Raw genomic sequence first — 23265 nt, forward strand, 5'->3', positions numbered from 1 at the left:
TTACCAAGCAACGCTCACAGAACCAGTAGTAAAAAAAATTGGATTTCACCACTGAATCTTATACAGATTTTTTGAATAAAGCCCCTTGAAAACAACAAGGCTTCAGGTTCCTGGAATGGATCCCATTCAAATGCAACCCCATCCAGAACTAAATATGAAAAGTCTCCAGATCCCAAAAAGCCCTATAATTCATAGTTTCTGTCTTGCTGGATTGAATTGAAGCTTGTTCTCTCTAATCGAAACCCACATAGCCTCCAGCATTGAGATACAATTTTGATTGCGTGGTTGATCCATGGTAGAGATGTATCTCTTCAGTATGTTGATGCTATTTAAAATAAGTGTAGAGGCCCAAGGAAACCTGGAAAGCAAGGCTCCAGGCCAGATCCCTCCCTCCCAACAACACCAAATGGAACTGGCTTTGGAGCAATGGTGTATTTCAATGGGTGTTACTACTGGTTCACTTTGCACACGCAATTTGCAACGCTCGCACGCACGCACACCAAACCTGCGCTTCGTGCAAGTGCATTGAATTTCAGAACAGCTGAGGCATGGCAATCTGCTCTATCAACTGGGCTAAAAATGAACAAACATAGGTAGCAGGCAGGAGGGCCAAGCTGATGGTCGCAGCGAACCGGTTCGCTATCAACTCACCATCGCCACTACCGGATCACCCAAACCAAGGAGAACCAGTAGCAACCCACCACTGCTTTGGAGGAAGGAGGTGAACATTGTGCCCCCTACTCTTAAACCCCAAACCCAGTCCAGAAGGATACAGTAATCAATGTTATCAAAGGGCATTGAGTGATCAAGAAAATCCAGGATGATGGACATGAAAGATCTCTTTCTCTACACTGGCATGTTCAAATCTTTTTCTCCTCTTTTTCTTCTTAAGAAATTTAACATACACTGTTACCTGTCAACCAGAAAGGCTGCCTATTGTAACAGATTTGTGAGGGGGGAAAAAGTGAAGTGCTTAGATATATACATATTTTAAGCCAAATGAAAATACCTTTCTTTTTTTTTACTTTATATCTTTTGCCTGAATGGCTTACTTGTTTTCTTAGGGTTTAAACAACAAAAAGAATTTGCCAGCAGGAGGTGGAATGTTACGCTGCTTGGAAAACATTGCTGCATTCATGGAAGCTTTGCCAATGGATTCCCCAAGCAATCTTTGGACTACAATCAGCAACCAGTTTCAAACTTTCTTTACCAAACTACCAGGTGTTTTACCCCTTAAGGTAGTGTTTCTAGTTTCATTCTGGTATATTCTGGGAGAGACTTGTGTCTAAATTCTTGAGAGGCAAACACTGCGTCCAGTCACTGTAAACAACACCAGACATATAAACCAGCTATCTATTAACTTCTGTTTTACCCTGGGCTACATATATTTTGATTTATATGTATGTATTTTGGTTAGATGTTTATTTTTCATGTTTGTGTGTGTGGGTGGGATGGGGATTAAATGGAGGTAGAAATGAGAAGGGACAGTGGTGTGCCATTCCTAATTGGGTACCAGAATTTTTTCTTGGAATTTTTTTTTGGGGGGAGGGGCAAAGATAGGAAGTAATGGCAAAGGTGGATCTGGTCATTTGCTCTGGTAGATGCCATGAATAGAATAGAATAGAAAAACAGAACAGAACAGAACAGAATAGAATTTTTTATTGGCCAAGTGTAATTGGACACACAAGGAATTTGTCTTGGTGCATATGCTCTAAGTGTACATAAAAGAAAGAATTAAGGCAGTTCCAGTGCATATGTTGGCACCAAGGATTCTGCCCACCTTTCGGCATCAGTGACTATGGAGCAAGCTAGGCACAATGTTGAACATATGTTCTTGTCTAAGGATGTACATTGGCCACTGATGCCACGTTAATGAGCTGTCTCTGTCCCCAGGATGCATATCATTAACCTTGTTGGTGTTTGATCTGTATCTGTGCCTTTCCAATATCATAGTTTACCTGCTATCCAGCAAGAAACAAGGTGTAGGCACCTTTGAAAGACCTACATTGGTTTCAGAGAAGGCGACCAAGCACAATTTGCCCAGTCTACTCCAACTCTACAGTTTTGCACCATTGGTCTCTGAAGTTTTCAATGGTGTTTATCAGATTCTTTCAAGCATTTATTTCATACACGAGAGCTAGGAACTTAGTTTCCTCTCTCTCTTCTCTCTTTCTCTCGCTCTCCCTCCATCCTTCCCTCCCCTCTCTCAAATTAAGATATAAGGTTTTTTTGAAAACAGGATTATGTTGAATTTCCCATTCTGTGTTTATTGATTGTGCAGCTCTGCTTTTCTTTGATAAATCTGACATTCCTAAATACTGAATGAACATGTGAAGAATAGCTTGTAATTCCTCTGTCTCCTTCTTTATCTGAAGTGTTCACTGGATTCCAGTGTAAGGATAATGATCTGTTTGCTGAAGATTCCCACCAGTAGTGCTGCCAGGGTAAGTTAAAAGGGAAACAGTGGGAAACTAAATAGCTGTTCTAATACTAATGCAATGAGATTTGTTTTTATTTTAAAAAGTGTTGTGTTGAGTATCTGTATTTACTCTCTATGTCAGCTTTTTACATTTCACAGTTCTCCTGGATAAAGGGAATAACTGAAGCATAAAATAGAATCCGTTCAGGTGTCCTGCTTGTTATTTCCATTTATATGGCCACCAATTTCTCAGCAGTGACTCTAGGCAGCTACTTAATATTAAATTTTAATATGTCCTAATAATATTTTTTTTTAAAAATCTGCCTATTCCGGGGTCCTGGAAAGGATTCAATGGGAAGGATTCAATAAGTAGATAAAATGCCAAACCCAGTCTATACAGCTGGCTGGCTAACTGCACAACCAGCTATAATAATAGTATAATATCAATCAACAACCACGATAATGCCCATAAATAAGCATCTACCTTGTGGATCAAATCACTAGTAGCTATGCTACTATGGCGGTCACTGTTTAAAAAGACACCCTCCTCATACAACCCAAGGTGTTGCACATACCTAATATTCCTTCTTCCTCCTATTTTCCCTATAATAAATATGCAAGGTGAATTAGACTGAGAGAGAATGACTGAATTAAGTCACCCAGCCAGTTTTTTATGCTTCGTTCTTTAAACTGAGATAGAACTCCAGGAGAACTCCCAAACTGTAAATTCATAGGAAGTAATGCTATCCCATCCAGAATTAAAGATCAAATCATTGGATCCAAGAAGGCCTAAAATCCACAGCCACCTAGTTTTGCTGAAGTTGGCCTGTTGCCTATTGTTGCCTATTAAGGCCCCTATAGCCTCCAGACACTGAGAAAGTATTGTTGTGGTCCTCCAGCAGCCTGCGGACCTGGCAGCAGAATCGGACAGTGAGGAAGCTGGGGGGGACAATGGGCTAGTCCTGGAGTCAGGGGAAGGCCCCGACGAGGGCTCTGCATCAGAGGCAGAAATGGGGCCAGGGCCATCTGGGAGCGATGTGTGGACAGCATAGAGGCAGAGGAACAGGAGAAGCCTATTCCTAGTGCACACATGAGAAGAGCTGCTAGACGGCAAGAGCAGTTAAAGCAAAAAGGATGACTTGGGAGTAAGACCAGAAGATGATTGGCCACTCTCATAAGGCTTAAAAAAGCAGCAACGAGCCATTGGGTTCTTTGTGGAAAAGCAAGGTTGATTTCATTGCTTCTTGTCTGTGTCTCTTGAACTTTGTGGGGGTTTTGCCAAGAAAAGCTTTTGACAGGTTGCCAAAGACAACAAAGATTGATGATAAGGCTGAAGGACTGTTTTTAAAGAATTTTTTTTGGACTAAGCTGAGAATGAATTAATTCTCATCTGTTTTAATAAAATAAGTTTGTTCAGGACTGAATTGTATTTGGTAATCACTACTTGGGCCTCGGTCACAACATATTTGAACAACATCACTTGTAAGTCCAGGGAGGGATATATAAATAAGTATCATTAGCATACTGATGAGACTTCACCCCCTGCCAAAGATGAACCAGTTTCTTCACGTAGGTGTTAATCAGGGAATATTAAAACCCTGAGGAACTTTTCCAAAAAATGGCTTTGGACTAAATCTTCCCTTTCCTTCCCTCCCCTTCCCCACCCACACAACACCAACTGGAACTGGAATTGACCTAGAGGAAGGAGAAGAACCACCATAATAACACTCTTCCCCACTTTCAATCTCCTGAACTGTCCAGAAGAATAACATTATGAATGATATTGGAAACCACTAAGATTTCATTTATTACTTACGGGACCGCCTGCTGCTACCGAATACCTCTCACCGACCCGTGCGCTCTCACAGAGAGGGACTCCTCAGGGTGCCGTCAGCCAGGCAGTGCCGTTTGGCGACACCCAGGGGAAGAGCCTTCTCTGTGGGGGCTCCCACCCTCTGGAACGATCTCCCCCCAGGACTTCGTCAACTTCCAGACCTCCGAACCTTCCGCCGCGAGCTTAAAACACATCTATTCATTTGCGCAGGACTGGACTAGATTTTAAATTTAGATTTTAATGGGTTTTATTATATATATGGTTCTTTTTAATTATTTGGCTATATCAAATAAGTTTTTAATGGATATTTTATTCTGTATTTATATGTATCTTTTTTATTTGCCTGTGAACCGCCCTGAGTCCCTAGGGAGATAGGGCGGTATATAAATGTGAAAAAATAAATAAATAAAATAAATAAATTATTATATGATTATGTATTTGTATATATCCTTGTATTTACAATGTTTATTTGTTCAATTTATGTTGCTGCCTATCTCAGGTTGATGACTCTGGGCAACTAACAATGTTAAAAATTATAAAAAAACAGAAAGATATGTCTCCCTCCCTCAAAATGCACATAAAGCAACAGCCCATAAAACAGAAGCTGAGATCCATCCATAACAATTAACATAGCCAATGCACAGGCTCAACCCCACCTCCTGACGCCCACATCCAGTGATGCTTAAATTTTACACCAGATGTAGCAGCAGAACAGGAATAGCTAATTAGCAAATTTAGCCAAACCAATCTTGAGGGGCTCTTTCTGGAGAATTTTAGCACTAATTTATTTATTTATGAAATGTAGACTTCCAATTCTGTCCATCTGGGCTACAGGCAGTTTCCAATGGATGTCTATAACTTGTCAATGTATGATTGCTATTGAACTTTCTTTGCTGTAAAGCATTGCGATTGAAATCCAGAAGTTTCTGATGCCTTTCAGTCTCCAAAAGAGTGGCATAAACTGATCCCTTGGTGCTGTTGCTTGCTCTTCCAATGACAGAGGCTAGCAGCCTGGGCCAACTTTCAGCATTTATCTAGCAACTATCCCAGAGGGAAAGTTCCATTTTCCCCTGAAACATTCTCCAGAAGTTCATTCAAGGTACTGGCTGGGAAATTCCTGAGTATCAGCCATGTGATGAATCAGCTTGGACAGCCACAGTCTTGCACCTTCCAAGTGAAAAGTAAAAGCTTTGTTAGGGTGGAAAATTTCATAACATGTGCATTGTGCATTTTGCAGAGGCGTGGAAATGTTCTGACATAATTATGATTATTGCTGTTATTATTACAGAGCCTGCTGGAGCCATTTTCAAAATTGCTGAGCTTTGTCATTCAGAATGCCATCTTTACCCTGGCTTATTTGATTGAACTGTGTGGCTTATGTCACCGAGCTTTCACAAAGGTAATTCAATTGTAGTTGTTTTAAAATTATTTAGGGAGAGATGAAACAGTACCTTGTTATGCTTTCTAGCAGAACAATAATTTAGGCAAATCTGTTTTTTTTTTAATGAAAAATGCCATAATCCTCTAGTTAGGAGTAGGTTTTACCTGAAAGATTTACAACAATTATTTTAAACAATTTGGCAAATTTAAGTTGGCTTCCTTGTTTTCAGATTTAAGATAACTCACTAAGAGAGAAAAGGAATCCACTGAATGGGCTTGCATCCTGCTAAATAACTATCAGGATGTGGCAATAGCAGCAAGAGCTGCATATCATATGACAGACTACTATGAGTTTGGGATAAAAGTATTGTGATCTGATGTTAATCCTGCAAAAGAGTGATATACACTCTTCTTTGAAAAAAAAAACACTTATCTGTAATATTTCCAATCTAGAGGCTTTGAAGATTCTGTCCTACTCTTAATTTGTACTTGGCATCAATTTTAATGGGATGATAATGAAACATCAAGAGAGTCGATAATGCATCCAATCAACTGAAAAATAGCATGGTGTAGTGGTTAAAATAGCAGCTGAGTAGGCCAAGTTCAATTTGACATACCCAACATTATTCTTGCTCAGTTACGTTCTAGGAAAAACGAGCAAACTCTAGCAAAAGGCTTCTTTTTAAGGACACACACACACACTCTTATTTGTTTGTTCCATAGTCAAAGGCCACAAAAGGTTTGGTAATGATCAATTTTCCAAGGCAGGATTTCTCATTTTTGTTATACAATAGGGAGAAACATCTGAATTATTTTATGCCAGTTAAACATTTTGCCCATTTAGCTCTGTATTTTTTTTTTTTTACCAATTTGGCAGCTATTCTCCAGATGTCAAGAAGAAAGAAGCTGTTTTTTTCCCCCAGGCATCATGAACTATGTGTAATTTGTTTAAGCAGAGATACATTCTAATACTTCCAAAATATAAGGCATTTCCCCTTTTTGGTGCTCATTTTATGAGCAAAATAAAAAGGGCAGCATCCTCGCATAATGTTTTAATTCAAGGTAACAGGTAGAATGGCCTTTTTCATAGCACTGTCTGGAATGCTACCCTTTCACACAAGGGCATCAAAGTAGGCTAAGCGTTTGCTTGTGCCCTCAGGCTGCAATTGCCAAACAATGTTTCAGAGCTCTTTTTGGAGCTTTTATAACAACCCCTAGGACATTCATATTCACTTCTCTCTTACTGAGTGCAGACTTGGACTGAAAGCTTGCCGAAGGTTTGACTTCTATTTTATCCTTGAGAGGTTCTGACCTTCTATTTAGCTTCAGATTTTGATATCCTAATTTTACTTCCGCTACTTTATTTAATATGGATAACCTCAATGTTAACTATAGGCAAAAATAATTGTCATGTTAAACTCCCCCCACTTCCCAAAAGTGGCAAACAATTGGAAAATTATGTGCCAATAAAAAAGGAACTCCAAAAATAAGATCATATTGTTTGGAAGGCTGATTTTTAAATCAACATTTGATTTAAAAAAAAACAAACTAATAATGTTTCAATATGGCTAACGTGATATTTTAAAACAAATTAAAAACTATGTTTCTTTTTTATATTTCACTTTTATCTAAAGAGCATTCAGATTAGCTAACAACTAAAAATATAATCGAAAATACAATCTACATACAATGTTTATATTTAAAACATCAACCATAACTTTAAGTCAACAAACTTAGTTGAATGTTTAAAAATAAAATATATTTACCGTACTTTTCAGAGCATAAGACGCACTTCCCCCCCTAAAAGTGGGTGAAAATTGCAGTGCGTCTTATATACCGAATACTTCTGAAGCCCTGCCCACCCACCGGCCTCCACCTTTTGGCCATTTTCGGCCTCCGCGCGTCTCATTTTTGGCTTCTGCACACTCCATTTTAGATCCGTTCCAAGCTGTGGGAATCGCCACAGCACATCGCCGCCTATCGCCACCTCTGCCCATGGTGTTTTCGGTTTCCGCACATCGCATTTTCGGCCTGCGAACACTCCATTTTTGTCCTTTATGTACCACATTTTCCATCTGGTTCCAGGCAGTGGGGATTGCCACCACCACCACTGATCCCCAGTGCCTGGAACTGGCCGAAAATGTGATGTGTGGCGGCCAAAAACAGGTTGTGCGAGGCCGAAAATGCGACGCACGGAGGCCGAAAACGTGACACACGGAGGTGATGATGGGCTCTGGCGATCCCCGCAGTCTGGAACACCTGATTGGTGGTATTCCTGGAGGCTGATCCAATCGCCAATCAGCTACTCATGCTAAATCAGGCTGGGATAACATGCTAAAGCTGACCAGGCTGTTTGCTGTTTACTGCAAGGGTGCTAGCCAGATGAATAATGATGGATGCTGGTAGACAGAGGCAGAATTTTTTTTCTTGTTTTCCTCTCCAAAAACTAATTTGCGCCTTAAACTCCAGAGCAACTTATACTACGAAAAATATGGTATTTATAATATTTATTGGCCACCCATCTTATCATAATGTGACCCTTGGCAGCTTACAGTCATAAAATATACCTACTGTCAGCGTTCCAGAAAAACCCCCAACTCCAAGTAAAACTCTGAATCAAGCATATTTCAAAGTTCTGTTTACTAGAATAGGTAAACTGGCACATCTGGGAAAACCCAAATCTGAGACGTCCGGGTTTTCCCTCAGTAAATCAAAACCCCCAAAAGCATCACTTCACTCCTCAATTGATCACATGCTCCAATCACCATCCGTCCCATCTCGAGACAGCACTCCGACCATTCCTTCTCCAGATGCAGGATCGGCCTGACCTTGACCAACAGGAAGAATGCTATTATGTCTAAAGACAACCCTCTACTAAATCCCGCCTCCTACTTTCCCACACATGAGAAAGTGGCAGCATGGAAGCTTCCGGCCTAATAGGGCTTCCAAAGCTGACACCTACATTAAAACATAAATAAATTAAAACCAAAGTTTAAAATCTAAGGACACATGGGAAAGGCAGGGGCGGAATGTGGGGAGGTGGGATCTGCTGTTACTCGACCAACCACTTCCACCCTGCCGTTCCCCCATTGGGGTCCCAGGCCAATTTGCAGAGTCAGGTCTTTAGGCCCTTATAGGATAGGGAGGTTGTGGATAACCTCACTTTGGGCTGGGTCAAGATGTTACAGGGGGCAGCAGCATATTAACAAAACACTAAAGTATTTGCCCAGTAGCAACAGAGTACTGTATACATTATATGGATTTCTCAGATGTCTGCAGTTTTTTAACCTTTCAAATTACAGTAGTGGTGTAGGTCCAAATCTCTCTGGTCTTTATTTAATCATCCTTCCTCCTAAAATTTGAAAGTTTTGAATTTTAGAATTGGATAGATTGCATAAAATACATTTATGTAATGATTAACAAATGAATGTAATTCCTTTTGCAGAATATGATGTTTGGTGACTGTCTAAATAGGGTATCAGTAGGAATAGCCACTTTTTTAACAGACACCCACTTTGATTTTAGGGTCTTTTTTTTTTTTTGGCTGCCTACTATTTTTAGTCAACTAGAAAAATAATGAAAATCTAGTAAACACTCATATCTGTTAACTGCAGGGACCACGTGTGTGTGGGGGGGGCAGTAAAATAAGTCAGATTCAATAAGTGGGGAAGCCCACCTTTATTTTTATATGTACCAGGAGACATTGTTCAATGAGTAGAACAAGATGACATGACTGCAATTCTCTGTATGACATGTTCTTCACTTATGGACTGTAAATCCTTTGGCTCACAGGAGACTGGAGCTTTGGAATGCGGACACACACATGCCCATAGGTACACACACATATATACAAACAAACAAACAAACACAAAACCTCATAGAGACAGAGATGATAGAAATTGATACACACATGCATGTGTGCATGTGTATACACAGACACACTCAGGAAAAAAATCTAGACTCTCATAGATTTCCCTGGGAGGGTTTGCTTACAAACTTCGCTAAACAGCCTTTATGCTTTCTCTTTCTACAATTATTTTGCTTTCAGTTAGTTTCTTTTCTTTTTCTTATTTCTTTTCTTTTTAATCCCATGTCCATTTCTCCACGATCCACTCTTGATGCCACCAAGTATGGTGGATCCCACATTCAGAGCATCTCATTGCCCTTTGCTAATTTTGTCATTTTTTTATTAAAAAACAACCACCAGATTCTGTGTGCTTTTTAATTCATTCCTTTTCCATATCTCTGTATGAAAAGATTTATGCTTGTAAAAAAGCTCTTTCTCTACGCTGATGCTCACTAGTCACAATTCCCATTTATTTTGTGCCTCAGTAGAGCCTCATTACTTTTTCTGTACTCTCTTGTCTCATTCTTAACCATCCATTTATGTCATATAACAAAATATTTTTCCCCTGGATCACATTCATTCAGAATGTTGCACACTTTCCCCCCAAATTCATTCCTGGCTCTTCCATAATTTGTGTTCACTGGAGTGAAACATGTAACTGTCAATACCCCATAGATTCCTACTTTTATAGAAGCCTACAATAATCTATATCAGTGATGGCTAACGTTTTTGCCGTCGTGTGCCAAAAGTAGGGGAAATGCGGGGAGGTCACGTGCGTGCGTGCCCACACCCATAATTCAATGCGCCCCACCCCCCGCGCATGTGTGCGCAAGCCCCTGCGCTCCCCCCGCTTTTGGTATGCGATGGCACAGTGGACCTGGTAGGCCCATTTTTTGCCCTCCCCAGAGGCTTTCTTGGAGCCTAGGGAGGGCAAAAACGCCCTTCCCCACACCCCCGGAGACCCTCTAGAGGCTGGACTTCCGGTGGGCCTGAAAATTAGCTTGTCACTGCATGCGTGCACACTGGAGCTGAGCTAGGGCAATGCTGGCATGCCCACTGATATGGTTCCATGTGCCACCTGTGGATCATGGATCTATATGTCACCAATTTATATTTTCTGACATACTTTTAATGGACATACTTTCCATTCATAATTAAATCTCTACCTTCACTTTTCAGAATACATTCACTGACTGCATCATCCATCCATCCATCCATTCATCCATCCATCCATCCATCCCAGGATCTATCCCATCTTTCCTGTTTCCCTTAGTTTCACAGACACACAACAGAACTATTTTTCTTTCTTTCTTTCATTCTGCTCATTAATTTGTGTTCTTTGCCATTTTTTCCTCTTACATTTTATGCTATCCTTTTCTATATGCCACACTGCCCCAGTTGCCACCAAAAGTGTCCGTATATATTGATCTTTACCATAGTGGCTTGAATCAACTGAGAGTATTTGATTCAGCTGTGGAGGTGCAGTGGTTAGAATGTGGTATTGCAGGCTAACTCTGCCAGCTGACAGCAGTTCAATTTTGATCAGCTCAAGGTTGACTCAGCCTTCCACCCTCCTGAGGTCAGTAAAATGAGGACCCAGATTGCTGGGGGTAATATGCTGACTTTGTAAACCACTCAGAGAGGCTTGCTGAGCACTATGAAGCAGTGTATAAGTCTAAATGCTATTGCTAAGTGCTGTTTAATACTAGTTAGTAAAATAGAGAAAGTATATCTCTGCAACTTGAAGCATTCCCTACTGTATAGACATACCTATTAGTTTAGGTACACTTTGGCCAGTGTGCTGCAAATGCAAACAAAAAATTGATAGGTAACTACTTTGCAAGCCAAAATACTGTTGGATGTATTACAATCTAGGTATGACTCTCAGGATTCACCTTTTTCAATTCTGCTTTGAGTTAATATCTTCATTCATATTCTAAAGTTGAGAACCTAAATTCTAAATTCCTCTACAATGATGTTTTCACTCAGGGAAGTGAGAAGCTGTTTCCACCAGTGGCTGTTTCTATCTGCAGCCCGTCTGTCCTCCTTCCTTACATTTGATCTGGATACTTGTGGGACTTTTAGAACAGAATAGTAGTTGTCACAGAAGTAATAGGGAGAGGGGGGAAATAGAGGATATTCAGTATCCAAACATCTACATGGGGTATATGCAAACAAGCACATACATGTACATATATACACATCCATGCAGACAGCAGATAAGTGACAGAGTGTAGCAAACGTCAGATGCCACAGTCCAGTAGTAGATGATCTAAAGGAGGCCATTACATTAAAATTTGCAAACACGTTACTATACCTAGGCATGTTTAAAGAGCATTCATCAGTAAGGAAGATCATTTGCCGTTAAGAAGGGTTTAGAAGAAAATGGCTACCAATCAAACATTTAATGTAATTTATGAAATAAATTGTCCATGAGCCCTGATTTTGGGTATATGTAGGAAAATGTGGGTAGAAATAACTGTCAACATACATACATACACACACTCACTCACACACACACACACACACACACACACACACTCCTATGATACTAAAAGTATGATTAATACTTAATTTCCTTTATTTTAGGAAAGGGATAAGTTCTATTTATCTCGCAGTGTCATCTTAGAGTTATTGCAAGCTTTGAAGTTAAAGTCGCCTTTGCCAGATACCAATCTGCTGCTCTTGGTTCAGGTACAAACAAATATTGTAATAGTTTTCCAGTGAAAATTTTTGTCCTTTTTCTCTTTACTTTCAGGTTTGAGGTAGGATTAAAAAAATTGCTGCGCCATTGAAATACCGTTACATGCTGTCATCCATCCTACTAAATTGTGCCACTTGAGGCAGCCAAATTCACCTTTCTGCAAAATACTTCACGCTGTGAAGTATTTTATCTTTGTGTCAGTTCAAGACTGTTATATTTATGGGTATATGTCCACTGTATTTCTTTATCCTGTATATTTGTTCTTGGTGATCTCCCATGTTTTAAATTCTCAGCTGGAACAAATACCAAGCAATTTGCAAATGGGATGATCTCCAAGGATAATATAATAAAACTTTCCATTTAGAGTTCTTTAGAATCACTTTGTAATTAAAACATGCATGATATTCCTAACACCAGCTATTCTGATTTGTGTAACAGAAGAGGAAAATATTAATGAAGTGCAAGTATTAGCATCAATGGTTGAAAATACCATTTGCAAAGTAGACAAGAAATGAAGACAGCTTTTAAATCTTATCTTTCCTCACGCAGTTAGTTTATTCATGTAAAAATAAAGTAACATTGAAGAGGGGACATTTCCAGTGCAGTAGAAGAAACTGAATGTGATCGTCGTGAACCCAGAATTTCTCATTATTATGGAACAGCACTGAATAAAATTTAAGAATATTTAAACTAATGATTATGTGGTTGAGGCACTACTCAATTTGGCAGGTACAGAACCATAACTCCCCTTCATCTTTTTTCCCAAGCTGACTGTACTAGCAGAAGTAAAAATTATTTGATTCGTAAATCAAATCTGAAGTGCATTATTTTTAAAGACATAAATCAAGACATGCATCTAATAAATACTGAAATATTTCACAATTACACTTTATTTATACCTTTTTGCCCAACTTGTATTGTTTAGAAGTTACTGTCAGGGAGTCCAGTGTAAATGGTTCTAGGATTTTTTAACTATTTCCTTTTTTAGTAAGAAAAAAAAAGTATAGGTTCCTCATATATTTTACAAATGGGGTCAGCATTGCTCCTAGACATAATAATATTCTTTCTAGACTATAAGAAGTGATATGTAGGACAGTAGAATTGACCTAATTGGAAATCTGAAATTGTGAACACAGATTGTATTCCCAAATTCTGTGGTTACATGTCAAATGGTACAAATTTTCTTCAACAAGTGGGTAATCTGAATAGAAAAAGCTCCATTCCAAAAGATTAACTGAGAGCTCCCCATGTTTGATAAACAAGAGTCTGCTCATCTCAACAGTTCTTCTTTGAGGTTAAAGGATTCACATTACAAGGGCTGGAGTGGAAGAACATAGCAGATGTCACTTATTCAAGTCAAATTGTTTTACATTTTTATATACAGCCACCTGGCAGTGGCTGACCTCTAACGCAAAATGACTGCTCTGGCAATCACTGGCACTTAACCATGTCAAAATGACAATCAGCTGAAACAGAAGTGACCAGGATGGCCCATGGCAAAATGCCGAGCTCTGCAGATTTGCTCCTAGGGTCACCCATCATTCCTCACGATTGACAGCCTCTTTTCCCCCCTATTTGTAGCACCTGGCTTATACACATTCTTATCTTAAGTTACTTAAAAGCAGGGATGCATTTAAAACAAATGATATTGGCAAGTAGGTTTTCCTATGCTGGAACTATACTAGAAGGAAGTTTAGCATGGTCCAAAGAGATAACAGAATATTCCAGCATTCTTCAAAATGGTTTGTTCTTAGATTGACCAGTTTTGCACACTGAGGATTACAGGAAGCACGGAATAGAGAATGAGAACTCATCTTTACACCATGAACTCACATCCATACCAATGAAAAACTATATTGATACTTATTAGTTAATATTAATAAAAATACCAACATATTTATATAAAAATTAACGCAAGTATATATATTTTTGTTTTTTACGAAAAGCTGAAAAGATTTAGATAATTGCTAAGGATATTCTATTAAAAGCAAATATTGTTTTGAATAGAATAGAATAGAATAGAATTTTTTATTGGCCAAGTGTGATTGGACACACAAGGAATTTGTCTTGGTGCATATGCTCTCAGTGTACATAAAAGAAAAGATACGTTCATCAAGGTACAACATTTACAACACGATTGATGGTCAATATATCGATATAAATCATAAGGATTGCCAGCAACAAGTTATAGTCATACAGTCATAAGTGGAAAGAGATTGGTGATGGGAACTATGAGACGATTAATAGTAGTGCAGATTCAGTACATAGTTTGACAGTGTTGATGGAATTATTTGTTTAGCAGAGTGATGTTCTTGTGTCTAGTTGTTCTGGTGTGCAGTGCTCTATAGCGTCATTTTGAGGGTAAGAGTTGAAACAGTTTATGTCCAGGATGCGAGGGGTCTGTAAGTATTTTCACGGCTTTCTTCTTGATTCGTGCAGTATACAGGTCCTCAATGGAAGGCAGGTTGGTAGCAATTATTTTTTCTGCAGTTCTAATTATCCTCTGAAGTCTGTGTTTTTCTTGTTGGGTTGCAGAACCGAACCAGACAGTTATAGAGGTGCAAATGACAGACTCAATAATTCCTCTGTAGAACTGAATCAGCAGCTCCTTGGGCAGTTTGAGCTTACTGAGTTGGCGCAGAAAGAACATTCTTTGTTGTCCTTTTTTAATGATGTTTTTGATGTTAGCTGTCCATTTTAGATCTTGCGATATGATAGAACCTAGAAATTTGAAGGTTTCTACTGTTGATACTGTGTTGTCTAGTATTGTGAGAGGTGGAAGTATGGAAGGGTTTCTCCTAAAGTCTACCACCATTTCTACAGTTTTGAGTGTGTTCAGTTCCAGATTGTTTTGGTTGCACCACAAGGCTAGTCGTTCGACCTCTCGTCTATATGCGGATTTGTCATTGTCTCGAATGAGACCAATCACTGTTGTGTCATCTGCGAACTTCAGTAGCTTAACAGATGGATCATTGGAGATGCAGTCATTGGTATACAGAGAGAAGAGAAGTGGGGAGAGCACACCGCCTTGGGGGGGGCCCTGTGCTAATTGTACAGGTATTTGATGTGTTCTTGCTTAGCTTAACCTGCTGCTTCCTGTTTGTTGTTGTTGTTGTTGTTGTTGTTGTTGTTGTTGTTGTTATTATTATTATTATTATTATTATTATTATTATTATTATTATTATTATTATTCCTGTTTGTTATATTGTTTTGTGTGATGTGTTCTTCTGTTGTAGTTGTTTTAAGGCAGGGTGTGAAACTCGATTTCATTGAGGGCCTCATCAAGGTTATGTTTGACTTCCGGGGACTGAGGTGGACATGGCCAGCTCAATGTCACCTGTGTTGGGGGCGTCTGTGGTGGCCTGAGTGCTCTGCCAGTGAAACGGGCTCCTGAGTGTTTTCAGCTACCATGGCCTTCTGCAACCTTCTGCCAGTGAAAACAGAGCTCGGAGGATTGCATGCACCCCCTCCGAGCTCTGCTTTCACTGGTAGAGGGTTGCAGGAGGCCTGGGCAGCCGAAAACAGAGCCCAGGAGCCCATTTCACTGGCAGAAGCACTGCAGGCTGGTCCTTCGCTGTTTCCAGGGTGGCCCCGCAGGCCACATCTAAGTACCCTGCGGGCTGGATCCAGCCCCTGGGCCTTGAGTTTGACACTCCTGTTCTAAGGGCTGAGTGTGACTGTGCATCATGCCATGAGCCATCTTGGTTCCTTCTGTTTCAGATGGATCTTGTTCTGGTATAGTAAAGTGCTGCACCACTCATTCTGCAGTAGATCACTGACAGGTGGTTGTATTTTAAAATGTAAAACAATTTTCCTTGAATAAGTGACATCTGTTCAGTTGTTTTATTCCATGAATTCTTGGCGCCAAGGAAAGAAGATGGAAATCAGTAGGATCTTATTTACCAAGCATGGACAGCCCTCAATACATTTTTTAGGATGGAACTCTTTGAGTTTTTTAGATTAACACATTTGTTGAAGAAAACTTATACTGTTTTCTACGATGAGAAAGCAGTAATGTAACTTCCCCCTAGCTTGCGTCAATTGCCTGACCTCCGGACCTTTCGCCGCGAGCTGAAGACGTATTTGTTTGTTCGCGCGGGACTGGCTTAGGAATTTTAAATTTTATATTTTAATAGGGTTTGAATTTTAATCTATATTTAACATAAATTTTAAGGGGTTTTTAGGTCTAATTGTTTTAAACTTTGCCAAAACATATAATAAGTTTTTAAATTTATGTTTTAGTTGTAAATGGTCTTTGTTTTTATATTGGCTGTGAACCGCCCTGAGTCCTTCGGGAGAAGGGCGGTATAAAAATCTAATAAATAATAATAATAATAATAATAATAATAATAATAATAATGATGATGATGATGATGATGATGATGATGATGATGATGATGATGATGATGATGTACAGAATTTTTGGTTATGATCTGTGTTCACAAGTCAAGATTTACAATCAGTTCAAATCTACTGTCTTTCAATATTAACTCTAAGCAGTAGGAACATTCCACACAAGCCAAAAGTTATTAAACATAGAAACAGAATCTATGCTAAATAGTCAGATAAAAAGAGATGGAAATAGCACTCCTATGATGGCAAAAAGAATGGAAGAACATCCATCTTCCATTCCATTTTGCAATGGACTAACCCCCCCCCCAGCAAGATTTTTATTAAGGAGTCTCAAATTCATTAAATATTAGGCTATTGATTGTTAGTAATAATGTTGGTTGTTTACTACTTTCTTAATCACAGGTAGCATACTTAAATACCAACTGCCAAAGAGCAACTATTCACCCTACCCACTCTACTATTGTCTACGACCTTCCTGAATATATTTATTGTGGATTAGCAAAGCTTGTCTTAGGTTCTTTGCTCTTAATTTGTACTTTTGTAAAAATAAAATTTAACTTCAAAGAGTACCATCTATCTTATTTCTTGTCAGATGAGCTCTAGAGGAAAGATGGGCTATAAATCAAATAAGTAAATTGGCAAGGTTAGCGGTCTTGCCAATTTTCTGTTATCGATTCACAACATTATACTAAAGGTTACATATTGTGTCTTGGTAAATAAAAACATGTGGAGGCAAATTCTTATTTATAAGTGGGCTTCCAAAATTAAAGAAGGGAGGAAGAGATCTTGTAAGTAAATTAACTCAGTTTAGGATAAGGAAGTTGGTTTTTCCCAGAAAGCTGTTCATGCTTCTATATGAAGATGTAAACCAAAAATGCTGATCATAATATCTCTCCAGTATTTCAAAGCTATATCTGGGGATGATAAAAGCAGGGGTGAAATGCTACCGGTTCGGATAGGTTTGGCAGAACCGGTAGCAATGGTGGCAGGTGATTCTGAGAACTGGCAGCGACAGGAACGCGAGGCTCTGCCCACCCACCCAGTCATCGTTACTTCCTGGTTTTAAGGAGGAAGTAGCCTGTTTTTTTACCCTATGCGCATGGGCAGAAGGGTTTGCGCATGCACATAGGATTTGTGCGCGCACGTGATGTGCATGCATGAACAAAACGAGCGTGTGCATGAAGCACATGCACTTCCGAACCGGGAGGGAAGGTAAGTAGATTTCACCCCTGGGTAAAAACAATCCATTTGTACAGCATAGCTGGCTAGATACCATCCAAACTCCTCCTACCTAATATTTCTTTCTTTCTTTTGTAATTTTTGTAATTTAAACCTATTTATTTGAGTTCCGTTGTCTGCTGCAACAGAAAACAAAAGTGGTGTACTATTTATGTGACAGCATACTCTTCAACAATTTAAAAATGGGTATCATAATTTCCTAATTATCTCTTCCCTCAGTGCTAATTATACACATCTCATTCTATCTTTCTGTAGCTGTCATATTCTCCAGATCTTTCATCCTCTGTAATGTCTTTTCCCAGTACTTTCTAGTGCAGGGGTCTCCAACCTTGGTCCCTTTAAGACTTGTGGACTTCAACTCCCAGAGTCCCTCAGCCAGCAAAGCTGGCTGAGGAACTCTGGGAGTTGAAGTCCACAAGTCTTAAAGGGACCAAGGTTGGAGACCCCTGTTCTAGTGTGTCATTGTTTTTCTACCAGATCTGTACTTTACTCACTAGGGCGGACTTCCTCAGCATGATGCCTTCCAGACAGTTAGCAACATTTAACAATGGGAAAGTAGCAAGAGAGAGGATGTCAAGTTAGGCTTAATGCAACTTGAAATTTTGACGTACACCCTCACCCTAATGTCCTACCTATTTCAGAATTAAGCCTCTGGATTCAATTTCACTGCTAGAATTTTTCTGAAATGTGCACTGAATGATCTCCCGGGCCACCACTCACCCATCTATCTCTGAAGCCTTTGTCAACTTTTATCACAGATTTCCAGGAAGAAGCACAGCACACATTCATCTCTTTTTTGCTCAATTGTTGTGTGGATTTCCTTTATATCGCTAGCATTAAATCTGTTGCCTGTGATGTCTCGGTGCCTTGGAAGCAGTTGATATGGGCAGTGATGAGGCACATTGGAAATACGTATGAAGCATTTGTCTGCTTCTTTTCCTTATGATGTCAGGCAGAACTCTACCTGCTTCCTGAAAGGAGAGTGATAGCATTAGGAAAAATGTTAATAGCAAAGGAGATTGCTTTTTTACAGAAGCATGGTAGGTGTCACCTGTTCACATTTAAATGATCCTGAAAAACGTTTAGTTTAATTTAATTACTGACTCATGTCAAGGCAAAAAAAGGAGCAAATATGTGCTTCAGTGATATTGTACCCATTAAGAAAAAGTTACAATTCTTTCATCTTTGTCCATTCACAAAATAGTTGTACGCACTGTCAAGTGTTTACCAGTCACTGCCATTATCATTCTGAAATATCATAGCATTAATTAATAGCATATTCCAGAAACATTTACTACTACACATAATTTAGGGCAATTATGTCTTAAGAGTCTGATTGAAGTTTCTGTCAGAAAATCTATAAATTTCATATAATTCTTCCTCTTTCCATGTGTTCAGTATTATTCAGTTTGCAATTCTCTTGTTCGGAGAAAGACAACACATAGATAGGTGAACCTATGGATCATTAGATAAAGCAGCCAGCATAGACAGCAAATACTGAGCACTGGAGAGGACAATACCTCCAGCCCTTTGGCATCATTCTTTTCTGATGCTCCGATCCTTTTAAGCAAACCATTGTTTATATGGCAGCTAGACTGGGTGTACCCAGGTGGAATGTGGGAGCATCATGTTCTAGAATACAGCTCGCCTGTTCGGAACCCTCACCACATCTCTGACATCAATACAATTGAACGTGTCCAGAAATATTTTACAAGAAGAGTTCTCCATTCCTCTGAAAACAACAAAATACCTTATCCCACCAGACTTGAAATCCTAGGCTTAGAAAACTTGGAACTCCGTCGCCTTCAACAAGACCTAAGTTTAACTCATAGAATCATCTATTGTAATGTCCTTCCTATTAAAGACTACTTCAGCTTTAATTGCAATAATACAAGAGCAACCAACAGATTTAAACTTAATGTTAACCGCTTTAATCTAGATTGCAGAAAATATGACTTCTGTAACAGAATCATCAGTGCTTGGAATACTTTACCTGACTCTGTGGTCTCTTCCCATAATCCTAAAAGCTTTAACCAAAAACTTTCTACTATTGACCTCACCCCATTCCTAAGAGGAGCATAAGGGGCGTGCATAAGCGCACAAACGTGCCTACCGTTCCTGTCCTATTGTTTTTCTTTTCTTCTTCCTATATATATATACTGTATATATATATATAGGTGTATATAGGTATATAGGTATATGCTTATACCTCCTAATTTTTACTCATATATATGTTTATATACTATATAATCTTTTTATATGATGTTGTGACAAAATAAATAAAATAAAATAAATAAAATGTTCCCCCTTTGCTTCAGGCATAAAATGTCTCAGGTTTGGGTAGATTTCAGTATCCTCCTCCCCATCTGTTTAGCAGGCAGTCAGCTTTTGTGAAATGTTTATATACTGCATTAGCACAACGGATCCATCTTTGAAGAAATGTCTTATTTACTGCATTTTATAGATTTAGAATGTGAGAGAAAGTGGAAAGCATCTTCTACAATCCGTTTTCCCCTCTTTGTGGAATAGTCGTTAATACTAGGCAACCTGCACCCTGTTGGGTCATCATTCCAGAGATATTTCCTTATTTAAAGAGAAGCAGAATGATCATGGATGGGCAAAAAAGCAGTGGGAGTGGGAATAACTTCAATACCCACCCACCTTCCCTCCCTTCTTCCTTTCTCCCTCCCTCCCTCCCTCCCTCTCATTTTGTCATTACTTCCCTTCCTTCCCCTTCCCAGCAGGCAGAAAAATGACCTGCTGCTTTGTGGGAGAGGGAATGAGGGATTCCAAGATTGGCTGGGAAATTGGCACAGAATGTTGAAACTGAAGACCATATGGCTGCAACAGCAGTGGAGCAGCAACCCATAGCCCTGAAGCAGCCACAACCCCCCCAAATTTCATACCTTTGGGAGTCATAGAGTCCAGATTTTGGACACATTCTGAAAGTTAACCTATCTGAGGTATCTTAGTTCAAAATTATTGCCCTGTGAAACACTGTTTTGTCCAGATACAGGTCACCACAATGAGAGTTTTAGTAGTATATAGATTGTCTCCAATAATACAATGTTACTTCTAATTTAAATAAGTACAGAAAAACATCAGAAGCCCTCTGTAAGGAAAACACATGAAAATGGATAAGAAATTTCAAATATTTTGCTCTGAAATGAAAACCCACATTGCTTACAAGTATAATTCACACAATGGCACCAGGATTAGTTGCCTGTGTAATGGGGCTGAATGAAAAATGTTAAATTTGTGGATGTAGAACTGGGAAAAATAATACATGGTAATTTTTATATATTTTGAATCTGAATAACTGACATCATTCCCATTCAGAGTTTAGCCATTTGTGTTCTGCAGATTTAACTGCAAATATCAGCAAGATGAAACCTTACTGATAACTGCATTTTACCTTTTATTTCTCATTAGTTTGTTTGCGCAGATGCTGGGACAAAGCTAGCCGAATCAATGATCTTACACAAGCAAATGATTGCTTCTCTCCCTGGAGTAAGTATTTAAAAAACCCACTTTTTCATACTCCAATGTTACATTTTTCCTCTGCGGCAGTCATTGAAAATTACCAGTTTCTATACTGGATTACATCCATGGAATAAATCTGGAACAAAAATGCTAATTAGCATTACAATTTTATCCTGATTATTGGTTGTCTAGCTTTTGTCAAAAGTTAGATTGTAGCTTAAAGAATCCCCAGTTATTTCAATAAGCATTGGTAATTGTTTTAACCTGATGAAGTCGAAATCTATTTGTGTTCATGTGATGGCTTTCGTTTTAAGTACAGTATGTGTTGCAGAAGACCATGGATTTCTAAAGACTTCCCCAACTGATACCCTTTAGTTCTGCTGGAACTACCACTTCTAGAATCCCCAGTCAATACGCATCCATGGAAATGTTGGCTGACAAATTCTGACAATGAGATTAGGGAGAATCAGCTTGGAAAAAGAAGTTCCAAACCTTTTCAAACTTCCATGATTCAAATGACTAATATTATTTTCCAAGTGATGTGATCTTTGAATTGTGATGAAGTGAAGCATCTGGTAGAAAGGTAGAATATGCTTATTCTAATTGTAACCAATGTATTTGGTATAATGTAGAGAAACAAAATGCATAAAGAACAGGCATAGAATAATTTGTATTCAAGGGGGCAGTGCCCAATTTCTTTTAGCATCAAATTGTTCAACCTGACAGAAGCAGCGTATGGAATTCTTCAGCCAAACTCACTGGAAGATGGAGAATAGTTTGACAGGACTCTCAGTGACCTTATTTTTACTGTTTGTTGTTCTGTCAAGTAAACTGATAGGCAGAACAGCAGAGAAGACAAAAAATGGTGTCATTCACCTTCATGTAGATTTTATATTTTATACAGAGAAGTGAGAAGCACTTGGGTCAGTCATTAAAATACAACAGTGGAAGTCCTATTGTTCTTTCCTTATTTTCTGCTTCCAACTTTCAACAGCTAATCTCCAAGTGAGTTTGTAAATTGAAAATGCTGCTTGTTGATTAGGTGTAACACATGCCTACCATACACTAATTATCTTGAATTATTGCAAAATGTATTAGGTCCCTTCTGATTTATTCCCCCCCCCTCTACTTCCAATTTTCTAATTAAAATATAATACAGGTGGTCCTCGGGTTACAACAGCTCTGTTACTGACCATTGAGAATCACAATGCCACTGAATAAATGGTACTTATGACTGATCCTCAAGATAACTCTGGGTGACTTACGGTCAAGTTTATTGGTTCTTTGTTTAGCTCCATACTTCTCAGGTGCAAAAGACCAGGGCCACACATTAAGCTTGTTGCTCATGCTTATGCACATGAATCTAGTCCACTAGTTAGCACTATTTGAGCACTAGCTAAGGATTAATGGAATTCAAGAAAAGTTGGACTTAGTCTGTTTGTGGCAATGTAGATATTCTGGGCTGATTCCTCTTTTGATTCTACTACCACCAGAGGTAGTATTTAGCCTGTTTGTACTGGTTTGGGCAAACTGGTAGCGGAGATTGCGTGTGGCCGCCCATCTGCCTCTGCTCTATGCCATCCTATTTAGGCACAGGTTTGAGGCCAGGTGCATGTGCAGAAAGTGCGTGTGCGCGACGAACCAGTGGCAACAAAATGTGAAACTCTCCGCTGACCCCCACCTCCAGGCTCTGTCACTCTTTCCGCTGCAATTCCATATAGGCAATTTTGGACAGGAGGTACTGGTTAGCATATGAACATGTAATGAATGAATTCAGGAATCAGCGTTGTCATTTTACATTTTAAACCAAGTGTGACAATTCCCTGGGGTTGCATGCTAGCAGGGAATGAGATTACTCTCTGTTGACATGTGACAAAAGGAGAGGTGGGGAAGAGGGAGGGAGGGAGAGGGGGAGAGAGAGAATTGTTAATAGAAATAAGGCATTAGATTCAAATTTATAAATTAGATTTCCATGGGATAATTTGATTTTAAAAATGTAACTTGCC

At 39.1% G+C, this 23265-nt stretch overlaps 1 protein-coding gene across 2 annotated transcripts in view; it reads left to right on the forward strand.

Annotated features, from left to right (window-relative positions):
- Positions 1-23265, forward strand: part of UNC79 (unc-79 homolog, NALCN channel complex subunit) — a 148976-nt gene that overhangs the window by 107746 nt on the left and 17965 nt on the right. For both annotated transcript variants that reach the window (XM_058162614.1, XM_058162615.1), the window contains exons 41-45: positions 1065-1238; positions 2376-2444; positions 5542-5652; positions 12070-12174; positions 21209-21286. In XM_058162614.1, coding sequence (XP_058018597.1) covers positions 1065-1238; positions 2376-2444; positions 5542-5652; positions 12070-12174; positions 21209-21286 — 537 coding nt within the window. The remainder of the gene's footprint in view (positions 1-1064; positions 1239-2375; positions 2445-5541; positions 5653-12069; positions 12175-21208; positions 21287-23265) is intronic.

Source organism: Ahaetulla prasina, chromosome 1, assembly GCF_028640845.1.
Source record: "Ahaetulla prasina isolate Xishuangbanna chromosome 1, ASM2864084v1, whole genome shotgun sequence".
Taxonomy (NCBI): Eukaryota; Metazoa; Chordata; class Lepidosauria; order Squamata; family Colubridae; genus Ahaetulla; species Ahaetulla prasina.